Below are 20,946 nucleotides of genomic sequence, written 5' to 3' on the forward strand. Positions count from 1 at the left end.
AATGCTAAAAATAAATAATGTAGAGTAATATCAAGAGAGTTGTATATTGTAGGATTTTTTTGTAGGATATTAAAGTGTAGTGTGGACTGAAATGTTATTTAAAAAGATTCATATCAAATTAACATAATTATATATGTTGGAAATAAGGGTTACACTGACCTCTTCCACAGAGATTGCTGCATCTACACGTAGGTTAGGCAGGTTGATGGTGTAATGTTTCTCTTCAGGAGACTTTGGTTTGCTTTGCAAGAGTCCTGTACAGATGTCATAGCTCTCCAGGGCCAACTCCATGTCTCCCTGGCAAAAGACAAGAAAGGCAGACTCACAAGTCATATCTGGCTGAGTCGAGTGGTAACATCTTGTGAAATAAGAAGTTGACCAAAAATAAAAAAAATGGGAAAAGAAGAGATAGAGCAACACCCTACCTGTAGAGCCAAGAATCGTGCCTTGAGCCAATAGACTCGCACCATGACATCCAGCCAGTCATCCTCAAACAGGTCTCTTTGGGATGAACCTAAGGCCAGGAGCAATAAATCACCCTGAAAGTGCTGCCCAGGGAATTCTGAGTCCGCTGTGTCATTGCCAGGATCAGAGCTGCTTCTCCTTGGAGACCCTAGACAAGTTTTTTTTTTTTTTTTTTTAAGTACAACAAACCAAGCGTAAACATGCTGTTCTTCACACAAGTTTTTTTTTTTTTAACAAGAGAAGCAACAATGCCATTAACAAATTTAGGTCATGTTAAAATATTGCCAGTGGTACTTGTGACATAGCGTATGACACATGGACAATCTTTGCAGCAGCCGTTGGTTCTTCAAAATATTGCAGCACAGTACTAGGTCGGATGTGGGTCAGTCGTTCAACCACCAACCCGAAGGAGGTTTCGATCCCCGCTTCCACATGCTGACACTAAACCCTAAACTGCCTCTGACAGCTCTTCCGACAGTGTATGAATGTGTATGAATGTGAAAGAAAAAGAAATAGCAGCGCTGTGTGAATGGGTGAATGGGACTTTCATGTAAAGCGCTTTGAGTGGTCTATATGACTAGAAAAGTTCTATATAAATACAGTCCATTTACCATTTTGCAATACTGAAGTGCATTAAAATCCAATAATGAATGATGGGGTACTTACCAGTCTTGCCTTTTTTGTGTAACCATTGCTCCAACTGCAACTCCATACAGGCGAGGCTCATCGCCAACATTCCCTGTGCATGTAGCAGATATAACACTTATTAGACATCACTGTGGGTACAAGATATGTGGCCATTTATGATGAACAATTTATTTATTTATTAGACCTGGAGTCCGAAGACCTTTCCAAAACTGGATCCAAATTGGGTCTAGAAATATCAGAATTATCAAGACCAATATTTTGACTTTAACACACAACAAAAATAATCTTTAAGATTCACATCCAAACCAAGCATTACCATTTCATATCACATTAAAATACACCTATTTAAATAATGATTGTTCAGGATATTTTCCTTTATAATAATAATATCTATCTATCCATCCATCCATCCATATGGCACTTTTTAAAATACATTGTGATTAACATCGTCTCCACATTTATAAAATAAAACATACATTTTGACATCTTGACAATGATACCCACAGGATGAGGGTCTATAATTTTAGGGCCCTGGCCCAAAAGAACTGACCCTGTGTTATAGATCTGGAGATTGGAACAGTAAAAACAGATTTGCTAGAGGGTCATAGGCTGCGCATTTGATCCAGAAATCACACTGTTTTCCTGTCGCTTACCTTGATGTGTTGGTTGCTGCAGTCTCGGAGCAAAGGGTTAGGAAGACCACTGCTGTGCTTTCTCCAGGTCTGATACACCTCCAGTACCACAGCAGTCAGCCCCCAAGGCCATTCCTTCAGGAACTTCTGACCCAATGCTTTCAGGTAGCGCATCATTAGGTCCAGTAGTCCACCATTGGTCAGATTATTGAGTAGGAAGTTGTGGACATCCTGTTGCTCTATAGAGGGACATATACACTTTTTCAATATGAAAGATACAGCAACATAGCACAGCAGTGTATTGTAAATACATTTCCACAATGCACTGCATACCAGATTCCATGTATTCAATGGAGTCAACAGGAAAGCAACTCCCATGTAGCGGCTGTATGTCCTCCTTCCCATCACACTGTGTCTCAAGATTACTCAGACTCTCATCATCGTTATCAGGATCAAACTTCTTCAGCCTAAGACAAACCAGTAAAACAGCATTTGAATCTGAATGACAACAATGAGCTATGCATTTATTTATTATGTTTTAGGTTTGATGTTAACTACCTGGAAGGTAGATATTTAAAAAGCAGTTCCTGAAAATCAATCTTCTCTTCCTTCTTGCATTTTGTGTTCCGTACGCGCGCTGAGCGTCGCTTGGCTGTTTCCCCACTATCTTCCATCGCCCGTTTCCTTTTTGGCGCTTTCTTCACTTTATCTGTCAGTGACATGTTCATTGCTGTGGCTGTGAGAATACAGTAGGATACAGGAAATAATATGTTATACATTTGCATTTAAATCGCTAAAAAAGCTTCTAATTACTTTTCTTTTTTTCTTTTTATGAACAACTAACCAACAGGGGGAGCAGAAGTGGTGATCTCCACAGTGGTCTGACTGGGGATAATCTGAGGTTGAGTACTGGGCTGGGGCAGCATTACAAGCTCGAGGACACCAGGTGGCAGGGATGAGCTGGGACTGCTGCTCAGAACAGTGGTCTGGACCACACTGACAGGACTGCTGGGTTGGGGGAGGTTCTGGAGGAAGTTTGGGTCAGAGTACTCGGACAAGTCAATCTTGCGGCCAAGACTCGGGCGTGGTGGCTCACATGTGGTCTGATGTCGGTACATTGCTAGAAAGCTTTCGCCCACATGCTTCCATCTGAGATTTGAAAATAAATAAACAAACAACAGTTCATTAATATAAGCTCAAACCATCTTGTTGGGTGAAAGCAGATGTTAAAAACCTCAGCAGTAAATGTTAGGAAAGGTTCGCAAAATTGATCCCAGAAAACAATTACTTCAATGTCAGTCAAGGTCAAACAAGAATTTCATCACAGTATAAACTGTTTCAGTATTTTCTAGCATTTCAAAGGTGACAATCTAATAATTTCAAATATACTACCCAGACAGGAAAAAAAACTAAACAATTAAAAGGAACCTAACAGCACTCACGAGAGGCAGCGGATGGGCTGTACCAGGACAAGGTCAGGTTTTGGTTCACAGTGAGAAAGAGCCTGTCTGCGCTTCCGCATCTCCAGGGCCTCTTCCACAATGGATTTGCGCTCCTCGTCCTCCACTTCCACACAGTGAATGGACATATCGCTGGAAACAACCCACACCACAGCACAAAGGCCCATTAAGGGAGTGAAAGTATAGAGCTGCAGCGAGTTCACGTTCTGCACAAATGGAGGAATAAAAAGTGAGCTAGCTTCACCATTTCATGAACATCTGCATTGTGTCCCTCTTTAGACACGGCTGCTCCTCAAAGATCTTCTCCTTCAGCACCAGGCCTTTAGTGTAACAATGATCCTTCTCTAGGGCTTTGGCAATGAAGTACAAACAGCCTAGAAAAAAATGCACAGATAACAGTTACTTATGTTTCTATACTTGAGCTCTCATGCTGGTAATGACAGTAGATATAGAACAACGAGCTTGTGATGATATATTACATACAAGTATAGTCGCTGAGTGTGTAAAGAATAGTGATGAGGTTGTCCAGGCAGGGCCAGTGATCCAGGTTACAGTGCAATCCCTCCTCGAAGGCATGTCGAGCCAGAGGAATGCGCACCAGTCGCACAGCCACCTGACCAATTTTGTACCACATGTTCACATCAGTGGAATCCAACATAACAGCCTATGAAAAGAAAAGCAGAGAATATGGTATGAACATTTACCGCAGTGTTAGTCCTGTGCATTAAAATTATGCATTTAGGTGCACCGAGCGGTGCAATAGCAAGAATGATAATTGGGTATTAAACAGGTACCATTTGTTTTTAGTTTTTTTACCTCCAAATAAAACTCCATAGCAGTCTCCAGATCATCCCGAGATGCAGCCATACTGGCCAAGTTTTTAAAAGTAGAGTATTTCAACATGAGTCCAGGATGCTTGAGACCCACTCTCTGATCATCTGAAGGCATGGCCTAAAATAGTGGAGGAAACATCAGATTTGAAAGCAAATACAGTGTAATACACAATCATCTTAAGGCCTTCAAGCAATATGAAAGATAACGCATGCCGTTCCCTGGCAGGATTTGTGCTACAAGAAAGGAGAATGGTGAAGCGCGTATTCTGAATATCAATTCGCTGGCAAAAGAAAATAGTCAAAGAAAATGGCTGCAGCATGGGCAAAAACAGAAAAAACATTTGGCACAACACAACATTCACTTAAGACAGTTAATGTCAGGAGTAAACACTCTTAATTATCTCTCAAAGACCCAAACAAGTGACTTCACATGTGAACACTATTTCAGCCCCAGTTCCTGAAATGAATACGTATGTGATCAGTGGACTGCTACAGTGTGTGAGAAATGTCTAAATTATGACTACTGATCAGAATTTTCATTTCTCTGGTTTAAGATTTGTCTGACACATGGTACAAATGTTAACAATTTTATTGTGAAGGTAAAGTAGATTCATAGATCTTAATATCATGCAAAAGGACATAAGAGGTACAGTATTATGGGTGATCTGCACAACCAATAATAAAAAAGATATTTTGCCAGCCATGGTAGGACTAGAAACAGTTTTTGGGTTTTACCTCTTTGAGCAGTGGTGTTTTGAGAAGCTCATGATAGGCCTTGCTGGACTCCTCAAACTTGTCATGTTTTTGAAGATCTAAGGCTTTGTGATATAATGCAAAAGCCTCAGCTTCCTGTAGGGGGGGAAAACGAGACAACAAATGTATATTACAGGGGAAAATGACTGCACCACTGATGATGCCACATATTGCTGATTCATTCTAAGCTGTGTACCTGAGCTTCTTTCGTCTGACTCTTGCTACTTCTTAAGGGGTCCTGAGACTCATCTGCAGCTGCCGCAGCAGCGTTCAGCGCTGCTATGCGAATCTGTAAAGAACAATGCAGCAAGAGAGGCCAAATCCATAAGCAAGCTGGTGTGTGCGTCAGGAAGGGGAGAACAGTCTGCACAATGACAAGATGTATTGAAACAACAACAACAAAAAGCTACAGGGGATGTGCTCAATGATGAAATAAAAATGCCTCACCATTTTAATGCAGCAGAGCTTCCAATGTCACGGCTTATACACTTTGACTGGATCTGTAGAAATAAACGGAAGCCGGGCAAAGAAAGAAAGATAAATGAAGGTATCATCAATCAAGTGATGATATCTTTAATTGAGAACATCTTTAGGATGAACACAATCAAGCCACCTCTGAAGACTGGCCCAGGCTGCTACAAACCCTATCATTTACTAAAGGCAGTCGAACGACTGCCTCGCATTCAAAAACCTCTCTGTTGTTTATTCAGTTTTTGGAAAGCTGAGGGCTGAATAAACCCTGACTCGGCAGAGAGACGAGCAGTGCCGCGGAGTTGTGGAGAAGGGCTTGGGACAGACAAGCTAATCGTACCCAAATCTCACTCAAAACGTCATGGTTAGCTTAGCTCTACGATACTGCACTCTGTGCTGAACTAGTGTACGTCCTCACTGGTAAATAATAAAACCACATTTTCGGACAGTAGGTGGGAAGTGTATTTTCCTGACGGGCTAGCAGATTGAACTTAGCTCAGCTAGCTGACAATAGCAGACAGTAGCTAGCATTAGCTACCATGTTACCGGGTGACCACTTTTGCAAAGCGCGACTTACCGACTAAACTTTCATCCCCGTTTTAACTGCATTTGTTACGCTACTATCAGCGCAGCGTGCCAGGTAAGTCCACAAACACTGCGGCCGTTAGAGGAAATTAAGCACAAAGCAAGTTTGAAACTTGATTTATTCACCATCCTTTGTTGTTGTAAACGTAGGGGAGTGTTTACGTCACGGCATGACACTTGCTACCCGCCAAGTTATAAAGTCATCCCTCATTGGTCAGTGGGTGTAATCGTGACCAATCGTGTGCTATGATGTTAAGTGAAGCCACACTGTCACACATCGCACTGAAATGTAATTTACCACCAAAGGTACATTCATTTAAGTTAAGTTACAGTTAAATAAAACCACCCTTAAGTAATGATTGGTTTCTTTTCTTTAGACATAATTGAAATTCAACCCTTTTTCTGTCAAAATGATTTTAAATCATTACCTAAAATAATGTATTGTTATATATACACAATGTTATGGTTATAATATCTGGTCAGAAAGGTATAGGGTCTTTTCCAATGATAAATGTATAATCAATAGCCTATTACTCTTTTTCTTTTCTTTTTCACTTCTTTTTTTACATGTTTAATCATGCAACAGCATCCTCTACACCATTTTTACAGCACACTGGGCTTTTGCATATAGTCTATGAGACATTGGGTTAAATATGCAATTAAATGGGTTAATTCAAAGAATAGTGTGGGAAGGGTACAGTAGTCATATCTTTCTGTTTACCATGCACAGAAAACACATGGCCACTAGAGGGCAAACTTTAATTATAATAGCCATAATTAAAAGACGGTTTTCTCTGGAATTGAGGTCTTTTTTTATTCATACTTCATTCATTTTATTCATTCAGGATCATACAAACTGTTACATCAGTAGCTGATTTTCTTTGCATTAACTATATTTGGAATTGAATTGGGATATTTAGATCATGATACCCTTATTATTAATAAACTTTCTTACAGACGACAGTTGATGCAAAATGCCACAACACAGTGTCATCTTTTACCTCCCCCTCCTTCATCATACAGCTACATGGCAGATACATTATCACTTTGTCAGGAATTATGGTGGCAAATTGAACAACTTTTGCAGTTTTTAGGAAAAACAGTATACTGTTTTTGTCCTCAGTGACCCTGTCTGTTGCAGTCCCTTGTTTCTCCATCGCCTTTCCCCGCCTCCTCCACCCCTGCACTTATTCTCACCACACCCCATCTTTTCCTTGGCTGATACTGGCTGGCTGGCCCTATTATCAATTCCTTCTGTCAGCATGCCTGTGAAAAAATAGCTTACGTCACAGTCATTACTGGCTCTATAAAAGCCGGAGTAATGCAGATTCACTGTGCAGACAACCCAGCTACATTCCTGGACACAGAGCAGCCCCTCTCTGAAGCTATGACTTCCATCGGCTTTGACCCTTACTTCCCCTCTACTTACAAGAGGAAAGTGGTGGTGCGCAATGCAGGATATGGAGCTGGTGGAGGAATTGGATCCAGGTCTGCCTACTCTAGCCACTCTGCCCCAATTGCTTCCTATCCATCATCACGCAAAGGCTATCCAGCATACTCCAGAGGGAGCTCCATCTACTCCTCTGTGCTTTCTGCTCCAGTGTCTGCAGCTGCCACGGACCTACACCTTGAGCAAGCAGTCCAAGTCAGCTCCGAGTTCAAAACATTAAGGACCCAGGAGAAGGCTGAGCTGCAGGGCCTGAATGACCGCTTTGCAAGTTTCATCGAGCGTGTCCATGAACTGGAGCAGCAGAACAAGTTGCTGGAGACTGAACTTCTGCTGCTCAGGCAGAGGCAGACGGAGCCATCCAATCTTCGGGCCCAGTATGAGCATGAGATCCGCCAGCTCCATGCTGCTGTAGAGGAAGCTCGCCATGAGAAGCAAGCCGCCCAGGATCGCAGGGATGGGATGGAAGATGTACTGAGCAATCTGCAAAAATGCTTTGAGGATGAAGTGCTCTGCAGAGCAGAAGCCGATGGCAGGCTCATCGATGCTAGGAAGGGAGCAGATGATGCTACACTCAGCCAAGCTGAGCTTGAGAAAAGAGTTGATACCCTGCTGGATGAGCTGACCTTCCTGAAGCGCCTCTGTGAGAGTGAGATTGCAGAGCTGCAGTCCCAAATACAGTACAGCACTGAGGTGTCGGTGGAGATGGAGGTTGTCAAACCTGACCTATCTGCTGCTCTCCGTGACATCCGAGTGCAGTATGAAAAGCTGGCACAGCACAACCTTCAGTCCGCTGAAGAATGGTTCTGCAACAAGATGAATGTGATGACAGTAGGCACTGCTCGCAACACTGAGAGTGTGAAGAATGCCAAAGATGAGTCTGGAGAATACCGTCGGCTCCTCAAAGCCAGGATGCTGGAGATTGACGCCTGCCGTGGCATGAACCAAGCTCTGGAGAACCAACTGCAGGAAGTGGAGGAAAAACAGAGTGCTGAGATCTCTGCACTGCAGGTGAGGTGGAGAAAGACACTGAAATAAAGGAACACTGAAAGGAATTCTATCTCCCGTCTATGATTTAAAAAATGACTTAATGTGATTTAAGTAAGTTTTTTTTTACTGTTGAGATGTGTAAGACTGCCAGGGTCAATAAGAATTTGCATTCAGCCCATAATGTGCCACTCATATGTCACTTCATTTTTTTCTATACAGGATGCAATAAGTCAACTGGAGGATGAGTTGAGGGCAAACAAGAATGACATGGCTCGCTACTTGAAAGATTATCAGGACCTCTTGAATGTGAAGATGGCCTTGGATATTGAAATTGCAGCCTACAGGTCAATAGCATAATATATTAATCTTTGTTTCTTTCCTTCATTTTGCCTATTGTATTATAATCTTACCATTCACCATTTTCCTTAATGTGTGTGTTATTCCCTTAGGAAGCTCCTTGAAGGAGAAGAGAACCGTTTAAATGTGGCAAGCCCAGGCTCTGTTTACTCCCAAGCTATGTATGCCGCTCCAGCTTATGGAAGAACACAGATGTCTATGCGTTCTCAGCTGAGTTCTGCATCTCCATACCTCCTGAGCTCCCGCTTGTATTCTTCATCACTTTTCACAGAGGAGACAATATCTGCAAGCCAAGCCCAGCAAGCGGAGGCCAGCCCTTCTCAAGAAGAGGAGGAAGAAGAGGGGGAGGAGCAGGTGAAAGAGGAAGAGAAAGAGAAGGAGGAAGAGGAGCAGGGAGAAGAGGAGGAAAATGAGGCAGAGGAAGAGCAGGGAGAAGAAAAGGAGGCGGAAAAACAAGACGAGGAGGAGGAAGAAGCAGATGAACACGGTTTCTGTGATGATTTGTTTAATTGACGCTTGTAGATGTGTGTGTGTGTATGTGTGTAATAATTCAAACTTTTATTTCATCTCTCATGTTTTTGCTAAGAAAGAGGGTGACGCAGAGGATGAAGCAAAAAAACACGATGAGCAAGGAGGAGAGGAGAGCCCACCTCAAGAAGAGGATGATGCTGAGCAGAAAGAGGAAGAGGGTGAAGAAGAGGGTGATAAGGTAGAGGAGGGTGAAACTGAAAAAGAAGAGGTGGTGGAAGCCAAAGAGAAAACAACTATTAAAAATGTTTAAATTGACATGCTTTAAAAAAAATAACACCTGCTATAGCCTGTAGCTATAAGTTCTCCGGTGCTCCCTATACAGAGATGCTTGTTCTGTTCAAACCAAAGGAGAATCTCTTGAGTAATGTAAATGAACCTAGCCTGTGTATGATCAATTTGAGTAACACATAGCATGTAAGCAGACATGCACATTAGCAAAGAACTTAAACGCTAATAGATTTATTGAGGAAGACCGTGTGTGTGTGTGTGTACTGGAAATTCTGCTTTGTAGAGATTTGTTTGCTAACACCTGTGTGCTTTACTACCACCAAAACATGCCTGTACAAGTGTGTGCAATATCCAGTTTGAAATGCCTTACTTCAAGTCCACTGTTTGCTTTAAGTTCATGATGTGCTGCCTTGAACCCAATAAAGCCTTGAAGCCTTGTCAACCTATAGAGCCGGAGCCAGGCTTTTCATTGGCATGTACAAACAGGAACATTTGCAATTAAGTAAGTAAAATTTAGGACAAATAAAGACAGTAGCAGAAAATGATATTCAATGTCTCTGTGATTCATTTACACAAGCATGTGTAGAGATTTTTCATCCAAGGTTGCACAAAAGGAAAAAAAAGAAAAAATCTTTCCTCAACAGAATGTTAATGGGGGTTAATGGGAAAAAGTAAATGGCAGCCAAAGAGCCTGTAGGTTGTAAATCTATATTGATAAATCTGACCAGAAGGGAGAGCTGCAGTACACCAGCAAAGTCAGCAAGTCTGGGTTGAGAAAATAAAGTAATGAAACAAGAAATAACTGTATCTTAGACAGAATGAATCTTCATGTTGTCAACAGGAGCTGACGACAAAGCCTCTTAATATTTCTTTTGACTTGGCTAGAGTCAAAGTCTGGTCTGAAAGAGGTGAAAAACAGTGGCCTGGTAGTCTTTATCTCAAGTCAGCAGGTCGTCTCTGTCCCAATGTGCCCACAGTGTGATCGGTGAGCTGACACCGGTGTTTTTTTCCCTGCTGCATCACCCTCATTCACATCACTGTCCATAAATCAGGGAGCACTGAAAACTTTATGACTCAGCTAGTCTTCTGCACCAAAGAATCTGGCCAACTGTCAACTCATGCAGGACAGCAAGAGAAAGATAGCAATTTCATTACTTCATTAGGGAGACAAAGGGAGAGATTGTGAATGAATCAGGGGAAGAGAGGGAGAAAGAGGGAAAGTAAAGTAGCCTATTCACTTCAAGAAAACTTGAGAGAGGACAGTCAGTTTTTTACCCAGCACAGTGGTGAAGAGGCCGGTGGCTTCCCTTAGGCATCTGCAGAGATGCAATCCCTGTCACAAAAATGAATCCAAAGCATGCATGCACACATTTCTCTCACATAATTGTAAGACACGCTAATAACTGCACTCAGTGCATATGGGACAAATTCTAGCCGATCTGGCATGTGGCAAGGCGATACGCTGAATTATACAGTATGCAATCTCTTGCTCCTTTCCCCCTCCATCCTCCATGTCCTCAGTTTACCCCACCCTGAGCTAGACTACATTATCCTCCTTCTTATGTTGCTCTCAGTGGCTACAGTAAGACTAGAGCCAGTCCAACAGAGCACTCAGTTTAATCATTAGAAATGCTACTTTGCAATGAATTTGGCTTCTCTTACAGACACCTCTCACCACTCAAGCAATATTGTAAATGTTTTCTTATTGGGTGGGTTTTGATTCGCAAGGACACTCCCTCAGGTGCTCATATGTATCACTGGTGTCGCATACAGGGAGGCTGTGTGTGTGTGTGTATGTGTGTGTGTGTGTGTGTGTGTGTGTGTGTGTGTGTGTGTGTGTGTGTGTTGGTGTGTGTCAGGGCACAGTGGGACACAGATCCCCTGTAAACGTAGCATATCAAAACAAAGCTGTATTATTTTTAAAACTTTTCATACTCAGATAATGACTTTCACCCCGTTTCACCTGTCACATTTGAGCAGTGAGCAGACTGGTATATCTTATTACTCTCTCCCTATTGTAAGCATACACTATGTCAGAGGGAGGGCGGCCCCTCACCGAGGCACACTGAGACCTCCCAGATGTATCAGTCCTTTGATAAACTAAAAGCTGAAGGTGCAACAGCAGGCATCGGGAACAGTTGAGTTTCCCAACAAAGATAAAACAAAAAGAGTGTCAGAATTGATTTTTTTTTTAATTAATGTGATTATTTTAAGTGTAATCACTTCTGTGTTAGACTCCAACATTCAAGTCTATACTACAATATATTTCATGGCCGACATGCTGAATCACCACACTGCATAGTTTTTAACATAAAAAAAATTATCTCTTCCCAGCATTTAACAGCACATCTAATAACTGGCTTGGTCCCAGACTCATGAAACATTGTCTGCATATAAGACGAGAGTATCAGCTTTCCATTACAACAAACACATATTACATTTCAGGAGGATACAGAATACAGCAGTACACTATTTTGGACTTGGTGTCAGAAATGAGAGAACCATCAACTGCTTGTTATTTGGTTTTATAGTCATGCCAACCTTATGAAATTTAAGTTTAAAACCAAGTTTGTGGTGAGGTGTTGGATTATATTTACATTCATTATTTTTAATTAATAATGGGGGACTAGATTAAAAATACCCCAGAGTTAATGCCTTCCATGTCTTTGGGAAGATCTTATCTTCACCTTGAGGGAAGCACTTGTCGTCCTCATTTTATTAAATTGTGGGGATGGGGTGTGTGCCCTCCTCTGTTCTCCTCTCTGCACACTCTGGCTGTGGTCCAGACTGCAGACTGACTGGTCATGCTGCAGTCTGCCTTTCTGAGACTGTCACATGGCCATGCTTAGTCTCCACAGAGAAAAGGTAGTCCCAGATAAGAGTTGTGGCTCCCCCTGCTGATCTCAGTGAGACATCTAATTAAAAGCCGCTGTCAAACGAGCCCTTTGCAAGACAGAGGACATCGGACTGTTTCATTTAAAGATATGAAACTCTTACTCTTAAAATAGTAAATTGCTTTACATACCCACCACCGTGTTACAAAGGATGCTTCACTGAGTCAGGGGGAGACAAATAGGGGAGGGGGAGGCCTCAGGGCACATCCTTTGTCATGCATCACAACCTAGAAATGTTACACTTGTGGAGAAAAATATGTTATAACCCTAACTTACCCACAGTGGACCGGTTCTGTGATCACAAGCATTATCACTATATACGTCATGCTGTTGGTGTGTCTTCAGGCTGTAATTCATTGCCAAACAACACACACACACACACACACACACACACACACACACACACACACACACACACACACACAAACACACACACACACAAACAACAACACAAGAGCCGTATCACAAGCTGAGTAAATGTACACAAAAATGTGTAGGTGTCAATATAAGTCCAGAAAAATAACACCTGCCAGTTCAGACTTCGCCCAGCAAAAGCTAAAGAAACCACATCTTTTATTTAACATTTTGTAAAAGCAGAAAAGTTTGGATATGACTTCCTGCATCAACTGAAAATCAACTTTTACCTGGTGCTGTTGTTGTGTCTTTGTGCACAGATAGTGTATTGACCTATCCACATGGCATTGCCGGACTGGCTCTTACCTGATTACGTTGCCAGACAGCCAGGTGGATGCTGAGGCCTCATTTGCCTGTGGCGTCATGCTGTCCTGGCAGTCGACCCATAAATCCATTAGGCCTTTTGTCTGCTTTTGTTTCAGCGAACTGAACAACTCAGTGGGGGCTACAGCTAGCATTTAGAGCCCTACCACTCAGAGGTATTTGAAGCATCGTAGCTCCTCACATTATGAGGATGACTTTGGCTCAGGAGGTAGAGATGGTCGTTCTCTGATAGGAAGGTCAGTGATTTGATCCTGGGGCTCCTCTTCTCCTTACGTGTGTGCAAGTGCTGTGATCCTTCATTTTCCCCTCAGTCTGTGAATGGGTGAAAGAGTAAAGACGGTTGTTAACAGTAGAGCAGTGCTATAAAAATGCGCCATCTAGTATTGCAGTTCACTGACTCTAGTAATACTGGCCACAGAATAACAGTGGTCAGGTCCCGGTTTATTCACATGGTACATTTCATGTGGATGCTCAATGTGCTTCATCTCTGTGTCCCATAAAAAAAAAAACACACAGAGAGAAGCAAATGCAGTCAAGCATATATTGTAGACACACACACACACACACACACTCACACTCACACACACACACACACATATACATTATCCAAATGCTTTAGAGTGCAGGAAGCTGGATGGTAGATAGGGAGCTCATGTATTTCAGTTGTCATTTTAAATGTTCATTCATAGTGGCTCATCAACCCAAGTCCTAGCGCAAGGTAAACAGGATAAACTTGTTTCAGATTGCAGTTTAATCTTGTGTTTTTTCCCTGTCTAACTAAGTGAGCACCGTTACTTTTATGTTTAACTGTTCTTGCACTGAATACACATTTGAACCTGTTTCCATTTACTTCACAAACCTGCATTCAGGCAGTAGATTTTCTTTTCTTAACACTGTAGCTAAAATGCTGCACCTCAAGTCTTATTAAAAGGATGTCTGATATGAAATAACACAATCTGATATAAATGAGAAGATGAGGACAGTTGGGATTTCCTGTGTGGAGGCTCAGGATGTCTTCTCCGATTGCTTATGAAGCTTTCAACTCCAGATGAACTTGAGTTCAACTTTGCTTGTTGAAGCAAAGTCTCACTCAGTGTGTGAAAACAAGACAGGCAGACACACACCATGACCATCACACCAGCATCTGAATTTAATGATTTCTCTTTAAGGGTCCTGTGGGGAGAAGAGCACAGTTTAACACATACTGTATGCAATAGCACAATGCGGTCAGGTGATGGCAATATTGTATTCTTTTTAGAGATTTGATTGTTTTTAACTTGATAACACCAAGAGCAACTCTTCACTCTTGATATGAAGTGTGAGAGATTCTGCAAAAGGCATGAGGCAAATCAGGCATGGAAAAAGACATGAGCAGATCAGAAGACCCTATACAACAAAGTCAAATAATCAGCAAACAGAGCTCAGCCAGAAATAGGTCACAGTAATATAGGTAACAGCTCAAGTCCTATTACCTCGGAAATTCTACATGTGGCAGCAAAAATGAATCTCTTGTGGCTGATTTTCAAGATGAGCTCAGTCAATGTGCTTCAGTCTTTCAGCTGTGTAAGATTTGTCATACATCTTGCAGAAAGAAAAGGCACTGCTGTAGGTCACAGGATCCGCATCACAGATTTATGCTTATGTGGAACATTTTTGTGCTTTCTCGAGGGAAAAGCAACAGTTCAAAAGGCAGGCAAAACTTTTAGTCTTCTTATTTTAGTTTAATCCAGTAAAAAAGCCTCTCAAGGTGCTGTCTTGCACTTGCCATATGTTCAACAACTCTAACATGCAAAATAATGAAATTCAATATCAGCTTTCATTCAGACTTTGTGTTTGTATGAATTCACCTCAAACTCAAAGGGAACAACATAAGCATTGGATGGCTGAACATTATTGACAGCACCATGTGGCTGATCAGTTGCGGCAGAAAACACACACACACACACACACACACACACACACAAACACGTGCAAACAGAAAGCTAAGTGGACTACCAGGTCTCAGCCAGCAGCTGTAAATTACTTCACTGGGCAGGGAGGAGGGCGGTGAGCCTCATTTGTGATATACTGACCATGATCAAATGACATTTAAGTTATAGCCAGCAGCGTCGTTGATGGATTCCAACACGATCGTTTGGGCAAAGTGCTTTTTTAAACAATTAATTGTGTTGCTTGTATGAAGTGGTCTGCACTGTTCATTAAAATATACCCCTTTTTTATTATATGCCCCAGGTTTTGCCCATTTAGGTCCCCTCGGAATACAGTAGGGGCCCATTCAATCCGCCAGTGTGAGAGTTTCCTATTCAATCTCATTTTAAATTAAAAACAATAACCTGGTGATGATTTATTTATGACACATCAGTGATTTAAAACGGGGGTTAGAATAATTATACCTTCCTCTGAATTGTCAAATGTGTGTGTGTGTGTGTGTGTGTGTCGGTATAGCTCTAAAAAAAGTGAAGTGAACTCCATCAGGAGTCCTTGGAGCAAAACGAGGGGGTAGTTCAGTCAGCTTCGCTATATAATTTCTCTGAATTCAATCATAGCTCATTGGAGGATTTATGAGGAATTATTACAGGTATCGATTGACCGGTGTCTGGGGCAAAACAGCTTCTCGGAGGCGAAATCGGTTCCCGGAGACGGAGTCCTGGATGGAACGTGCGCTGTGATATGGACGGGTGTTTGTTGTGGGGGTAGTCTGGGCAGCCCGTGGTTCACGCCTCTCTCCCCCCGTCTCTCCTCTCCCAGCCCTGCTCGTCCTCCCCTCCCCTCCCCTCCCCGCTCACAAGTCATGATGGCGGAACTGTAGACTTCGGTACGAGCAGGAGTGCGCCGCCCGTCCTCGTCCAGCGATTGTACATAGTTATTTATTTATTTCAGCCCGACTTCACACCTTGCCCCCCCCCCCCCTGCCCCGCAATGACCCGCTGGATTCCCACCAAGAAAGAGAAGTACGGAGTGGGTAAGTTGTCACATTTGTGCTGCGTGTGTCTGAGCTCGCCGAGTGAACTCCCAGAAACTTAGGCTGCCCTCAAGGGAAAAACGGGACTTAGGGAAGTTACCAGTTGCAGGCGACTCTGATGTTGTTGGTACATGGCGGGTATGATTTGTGAACACTGTTGCCAAGGTTTTCTACCAGGCCCCGTGTCGTGTGTCGGGGTCTCTACATGTTGTGTTTGTAGTAAGACATATAGCTTGAGTGGCTGTTCAAAAATAGGTGGTGAGGGGGGAAAAAATGTGGATAAGAGCAAAGAGCTCAATGAGCTGCATACCAGTCATACCCATTCTCACTGAGTTACTTGTTGAGGTCACAGTGGACTTAAATGGATCCTCATCTTTCTGGGAGGTCCCTCAAAGCCCCCTCAAGGACTCCTGCGGGGCCCCCCCACATGGCAACCACTGCTGTTCCTGTGCATAGTCACAGTAGACTGGTGATATTTACCTACACTTGCGTAGGATTTTCCTGCACCAGCGTAATAAACTATGACCATTAAACACAATTAATCACATTTCTGTGTTCCCTACAACGACAGAGTTCAGCCCCTTTGCAATCTCTTGCAACAAGGTGTGGCTCTTTCCACCTGTATATCTGTGTGTGTGTGTGTGCGTGTCTGAGAGAGAGAGAGAGAGAGAGAGATATTGGGCGCCGTTTGTAAAGTGGAGCACAGTGAAATAAACAGCAACATTTGGCCACATTTAGCAACAAACGAAAGTGGTATGAATTTTTCAGTCACTTTTGACCAGACACTAACCATAACCAGCAATATCTGTTCATAATTGTTAAATGTTAAATCTAAATGTTAAATCTAAATCTAAATGATAAATCTAAATGCTAAATGTTAAATTTAAATGTTAAATCTAAATCAAAATCTAAATCTAAATCTAAATGTTTAATGTTAAATCTTAATGTTAAATGTTAAATCTAAATGTTAAATCTAAATGTTAAATGTTAAATCTAAATGATAAATGATAAATGACGTAGAAAGATCGCGGAGCTTTTATTTTATTTTTTATTCATCAAGCTTTTATTTTGGTACTTCCGCTGTGTGAATTTGCATATTAGCTAAATATCTATTTTCAGCCGTCACATTACGATTTAACATTTCACATTTTGATTTAACATTTCAATTTAACATATAACATTTAGATTTCGATTTAACATTTAGCATTTAGATTTCGATTTAAGATTTCGGTTTCGAATTAACATTTCGATTTAACATTTCGATTATATTTTTTACAACAAAAGTAAATTTCATAAGTTAACAAATATTGATGTAAATCTGGTCTAAAGTGAATTAAAAAATTGCACAGCACTTTTTATACGTTGTTTGTTGCTAAATGTGGGCAAATGTTGCTGTTTATTTTAGTGTGCTCCACTTTACAAACGGCGCCCCATAGAGAGAGAGAGAGAGAGATTGTAAACTACTGTGCATGCATGTCTCATGCAGGCCTCCACACCTTCAAGGTAAATCAGCAGAACTGTTTCCTCAACTCTTCTAGTTCACAGAGCAGTGATTTAACAGTCAGCACAGGCTGGATGGTCATCAGTTACCACTCTGACTCACCTCTGTGCTTAAAGCTGCAGACACTAGCACGGACAGTATATCTCCAACTGCAAGCAGACGTGTTACATATGAAGAAATCCCTGCACCTGGGGATAGTAAATACACACAGTGTTTTTTTCTTTCTTTTTTACCAGAGTGGGTGTGAATCAGAGGCCAAGGACTGAAAATGTCTCAGCTGTGTCTGTGTGTTCTAACATTGAGCCTCTCACCGACTTTATCTCAGGTTTTGCAGAACGTGTTGTGTGCTTTGATGCTGTTGTGACTAAAAAATACATATTTTTTACACACAAATGCAGGTTGATATGTACTGGTGTGCAGCACAAACACTCCACCTTTCGGTCATATATTCCCTTGTTTTAGAAGCTGATGTTGAGGATTTTTTTTTATGTTAATCCTTTCAGATCCTAGTATGGCATTCAAAACTGTTGCTCTGTCTGAGTCTGTAGACTGTGCTACTCTCCTGCCAATCGCCTCAGAAACAGGGCAGGAGTCACTAACACTGTACTTAATCCTTAAAATGCCATCGGACCCCGTACAAGGTCTTACATTTTTAATCCGATTAGTCAAGCCAGGATGTGTGAAAAAATACAGGCAACTACGTTTCGGGATGACAGAGGAGATCACTAGACTTCAGATAGTATCAGTTATATCATGCTAGCTAACAGGGAAATGTGAATATGGGGCTTAAGATACCGCAATCTGTTACGGTTAATTTGTGACACCATTATAATAGGATAGCTTCCTAATTTTCCTAATGTGCACTCCCTGGTTAGTTTACTTTATTGCATTTTTACATTATTTGGACCTATAATGGCATCTTCTGGTTTAATTCGATTTTCAGAGCAAGGTCGTTATGAATTTTAACAAATCCAAGATCAAGCCTCCCATTTTCATTGACAGCTTAGATGGACAATGTTACACCCCAAAATGTAACCCTTCTTTTGAAAACTTAAATGTCACGAAAATTGGGTCCAGACTTTTTCCAGAGATTGCCTTTCACATATGAAGAACGCAGCAGGAGATTGTCTTGAGCCAGATGCATTAACAAAAGCAGGAAAATCTCCAGAACATTCTGTGGCGTCTGGGTAGAGCATGCAGGAGGCAGGACATGATGACAATTCTACTGCAGAATGCAGCGCCCACAGTCCAAAAAACATGCAGATGGGCGTTTGGTTAATTGGAGACTCTAAATTGTGGTGTGAATGTGAGTGGTTGTTCGTCTCTGTATATTGGCCCTGCGATACGTTGGCGACCTGTCCAGGGTGAACTTGCCTCTCACCCAATGTCAGCTGGGATTGGCTCCAGCAATATAGATAATGGATGAATGGAATCAGGTTGCCGCATCACACTAGTATTATTTGCACATTGGACCACGATTGGCTACCAAACAGGATGAAATGTCATAAATCCTCCCCATGAATAAACATCGCAAGCTCAGATTTAAGGTCAGCGCAGAGAAACTTCACCCTTACAGCGGATGAAGGTGAAGATGCACTTCTTCTGTCAAACCATGCACATACATCATTCTGCACAATGGACCTCAAACATCCAAGCAAATATGAAAGGTGAAAAGGAAAAATACATTTCTGAGTGGAAGGGGACTGAAATTTATTATTAAAAAAATTATTACATTTGATTCACAGCAGTAAACCCCTGGGGTTTATTTGCTGTATAATATTGTACTTACAGATTGGCTTACAATTCCTTACAATTGGCTTACAATTCCTTACAAGCAGCACCACTGCCTTCTGTAATAACCAGGAGTTGTCTGCAGAGAACTGCCTGTCAAGCCATTCGTGTCATAAAGACTGACTAATGCTTGTTCTCACTTTGGGTCGTGGGAACTGGGTTTCAAGTTCTCAACCACAAGTTCCACTTGGTGATATAATGCAATAAATAGCAAATGAGATCCCTTAAGAAGATGAGCAGCTCAAAGTTGATCTCTGTGCAGGTGTTACAGGCTGTGAGCATCAAAACAAATCCAATGCTGTTGAGATTTGCAGCCTCCATTTATCTCAAACATTACATGCTGTGATTGTTCATCAATGTTACACCTGATTGTAGCCAGTGATTTTAGAAATAGGAAGAAGTGTTGACCTTACTCTCAGTTTTGGGACGGATATGTATGTTATGTTAGCCATGACTTTTAAAACATAATTTCAGAATAATTATTTTTGCCTCTTTAAGGACCTGGAGAACGGCATTTGTACTTGCCCCCCTTAAGATAACACACTTCTAATTTTTCTTTCTGTTAACTTTTCTTTCTGTTAACTCAGTTAACCTGAGAATTAACTTTCGGATTTATGAATAACCTATGAGGACATTCTACCAAGGTCTTTATGTTGTAAAACGTCCTGCCTGAGGAGTATTGGCTCAAAAACAAACGTTAATAGACTTGATTTTACCAAATATTTTTTTGTAGAGATACTGTACCTCTCCCTACACTGGTAGCACTTGAAATTGGCCTGTCTAACATGTGTTTTGCATTATAACAAAACACATCACTGAATGGTAGCTTACTGAAGACCTTAACAGTCATATTAAAAATCTGTTTTTATTTAATACCTGTATCCATTTGGTTTGAGGTAAAATACAGTCCTTTCACTTTTTATTTTCATTTTTTAGTAGTTTAGTTTGAGAACCGATTTTCTCCTTCTACCTCTTCTCTACATATAAAAATGATAATTGTTATGCTTGTGTCTGTTTGTACTGTATGAAATATGTCTGTCCCATTACTGGCGTTATTATTTAATTTTTCTCCATCTATTAGACGGAAGGTATTTCAGCTGAGATTTAGAATTGATTACGTGAAACCATCTCTCTGCAATTTTGTGATCAAGGGTTGATTGTCGTATCCCATTTGTTTTATTTATTCATCTTTCATATCATGGTCACAATTTCCAATGTTTGTGCATGTTTTGCTTTTCACACCCGGGGAATGATGTGAACAATAGACTGTCATTGCACCGTGTTAACTTTGATGAGCTGCCAGCAGCTGCTCAGACTGTTCAACTGTGGTTTTCTTAAATTGTTTAGTATAGTCTAATCCACTTCTGTGATAAATCATTCAGAGTGAATCAGGCTGACTTTGACTTAACGTTCTCATGCTAGTGTGTCTCAGAGTTTTACCAGATGAGCTGCGCTGCCAAGGCCCAGACTGTTGACTTTAGCCGAGGCGGTGTGACATCACAACGCACTCAACTGGGTCCCTGCTATTGGCATAATGCCAGGCTGTTGCCAGGCCTAGACACTGTGTCAAGTTGGTGAATGGACCATTGTCACTCTCAGCTTGACCAGAGGCAGATGTCATTTCCTTAGTTCACGTTTTATTCAATGTCGTTCTGGCTGG

At 41.6% G+C, this 20,946-nt stretch overlaps 3 protein-coding genes across 10 annotated transcripts in view; 2 read left to right on the top strand and 1 right to left on the bottom strand.

Moving 5' to 3' along the window:
• Positions 1 to 6,022, bottom strand: part of cabin1 (calcineurin binding protein 1) — a 39,088-nt gene extending 33,066 nt beyond the window's left edge. For 3 of the 5 annotated variants that reach the window (XM_035641022.2, XM_035641020.2, XM_035641018.2), the window contains exons 1-15: positions 5,840 to 6,021; positions 5,239 to 5,291; positions 4,988 to 5,080; positions 4,774 to 4,887; positions 4,022 to 4,156; positions 3,689 to 3,869; positions 3,450 to 3,579; positions 3,188 to 3,337; positions 2,590 to 2,894; positions 2,304 to 2,481; positions 2,079 to 2,212; positions 1,767 to 1,984; positions 1,132 to 1,204; positions 426 to 613; positions 160 to 297 (exon numbers count right to left, since the gene is read on the bottom strand). In XM_035641022.2, the coding sequence (XP_035496915.1) occupies positions 160 to 297; positions 426 to 613; positions 1,132 to 1,204; positions 1,767 to 1,984; positions 2,079 to 2,212; positions 2,304 to 2,481; positions 2,590 to 2,894; positions 3,188 to 3,337; positions 3,450 to 3,579; positions 3,689 to 3,869; positions 4,022 to 4,156; positions 4,774 to 4,887; positions 4,988 to 5,080; positions 5,239 to 5,241 (2,040 nt within the window). In that variant the 5' untranslated portion in view covers positions 5,242 to 5,291; positions 5,840 to 6,021. Of the gene's footprint in view, positions 1 to 159; positions 298 to 425; positions 614 to 1,131; positions 1,205 to 1,766; positions 1,985 to 2,078; positions 2,213 to 2,303; positions 2,482 to 2,589; positions 2,895 to 3,187; positions 3,338 to 3,449; positions 3,580 to 3,688; positions 3,870 to 4,021; positions 4,157 to 4,773; positions 4,888 to 4,987; positions 5,081 to 5,238; positions 5,292 to 5,839 lie in introns of all 5 variants that reach the window. The other 2 variants (XM_035641021.2, XM_035641019.2) reach the window with 2 other exon arrangements.
• Positions 6,023 to 6,917: 895 nt separating this feature from the next.
• Positions 6,918 to 9,945, top strand: neflb (neurofilament light chain b). Of its 2 annotated transcripts, none has more exons than XM_035641027.2 (4): positions 6,918 to 8,305; positions 8,504 to 8,628; positions 8,734 to 9,128; positions 9,232 to 9,945. In XM_035641027.2, the coding sequence occupies exons 1-4, from the start codon at positions 7,169 to 7,171 to the stop codon at positions 9,420 to 9,422; spliced, it is 1,848 nt and encodes a 615-aa protein (XP_035496920.2). In that variant the 5' UTR covers positions 6,918 to 7,168; the 3' UTR covers positions 9,423 to 9,945. The 2 variants fall into 2 exon arrangements, with proteins under 2 accessions (XP_035496920.2, XP_035496921.2); XM_035641028.2 differs by having other exon boundaries at positions 9,228 to 9,367.
• Positions 9,946 to 15,840: 5,895 nt separating this feature from the next.
• dock5 (dedicator of cytokinesis 5) overlaps positions 15,841 to 20,946 on the top strand; it is a 29,824-nt gene continuing 24,718 nt past the window's right edge. For all 3 annotated transcript variants that reach the window (XM_035640410.2, XM_035640411.2, XM_035640412.2), the window contains exon 1: positions 15,841 to 15,994. In XM_035640410.2, the coding sequence (XP_035496303.1) occupies positions 15,952 to 15,994 (43 nt within the window). In that variant the 5' untranslated portion in view covers positions 15,841 to 15,951. The remainder of the gene's footprint in view (positions 15,995 to 20,946) is intronic.

The sequence above is a fragment of the Scophthalmus maximus genome, chromosome 19 (assembly GCF_022379125.1).
Source record: "Scophthalmus maximus strain ysfricsl-2021 chromosome 19, ASM2237912v1, whole genome shotgun sequence".
Lineage (NCBI taxonomy): Eukaryota > Metazoa > Chordata > Actinopteri > Pleuronectiformes > Scophthalmidae > Scophthalmus > Scophthalmus maximus.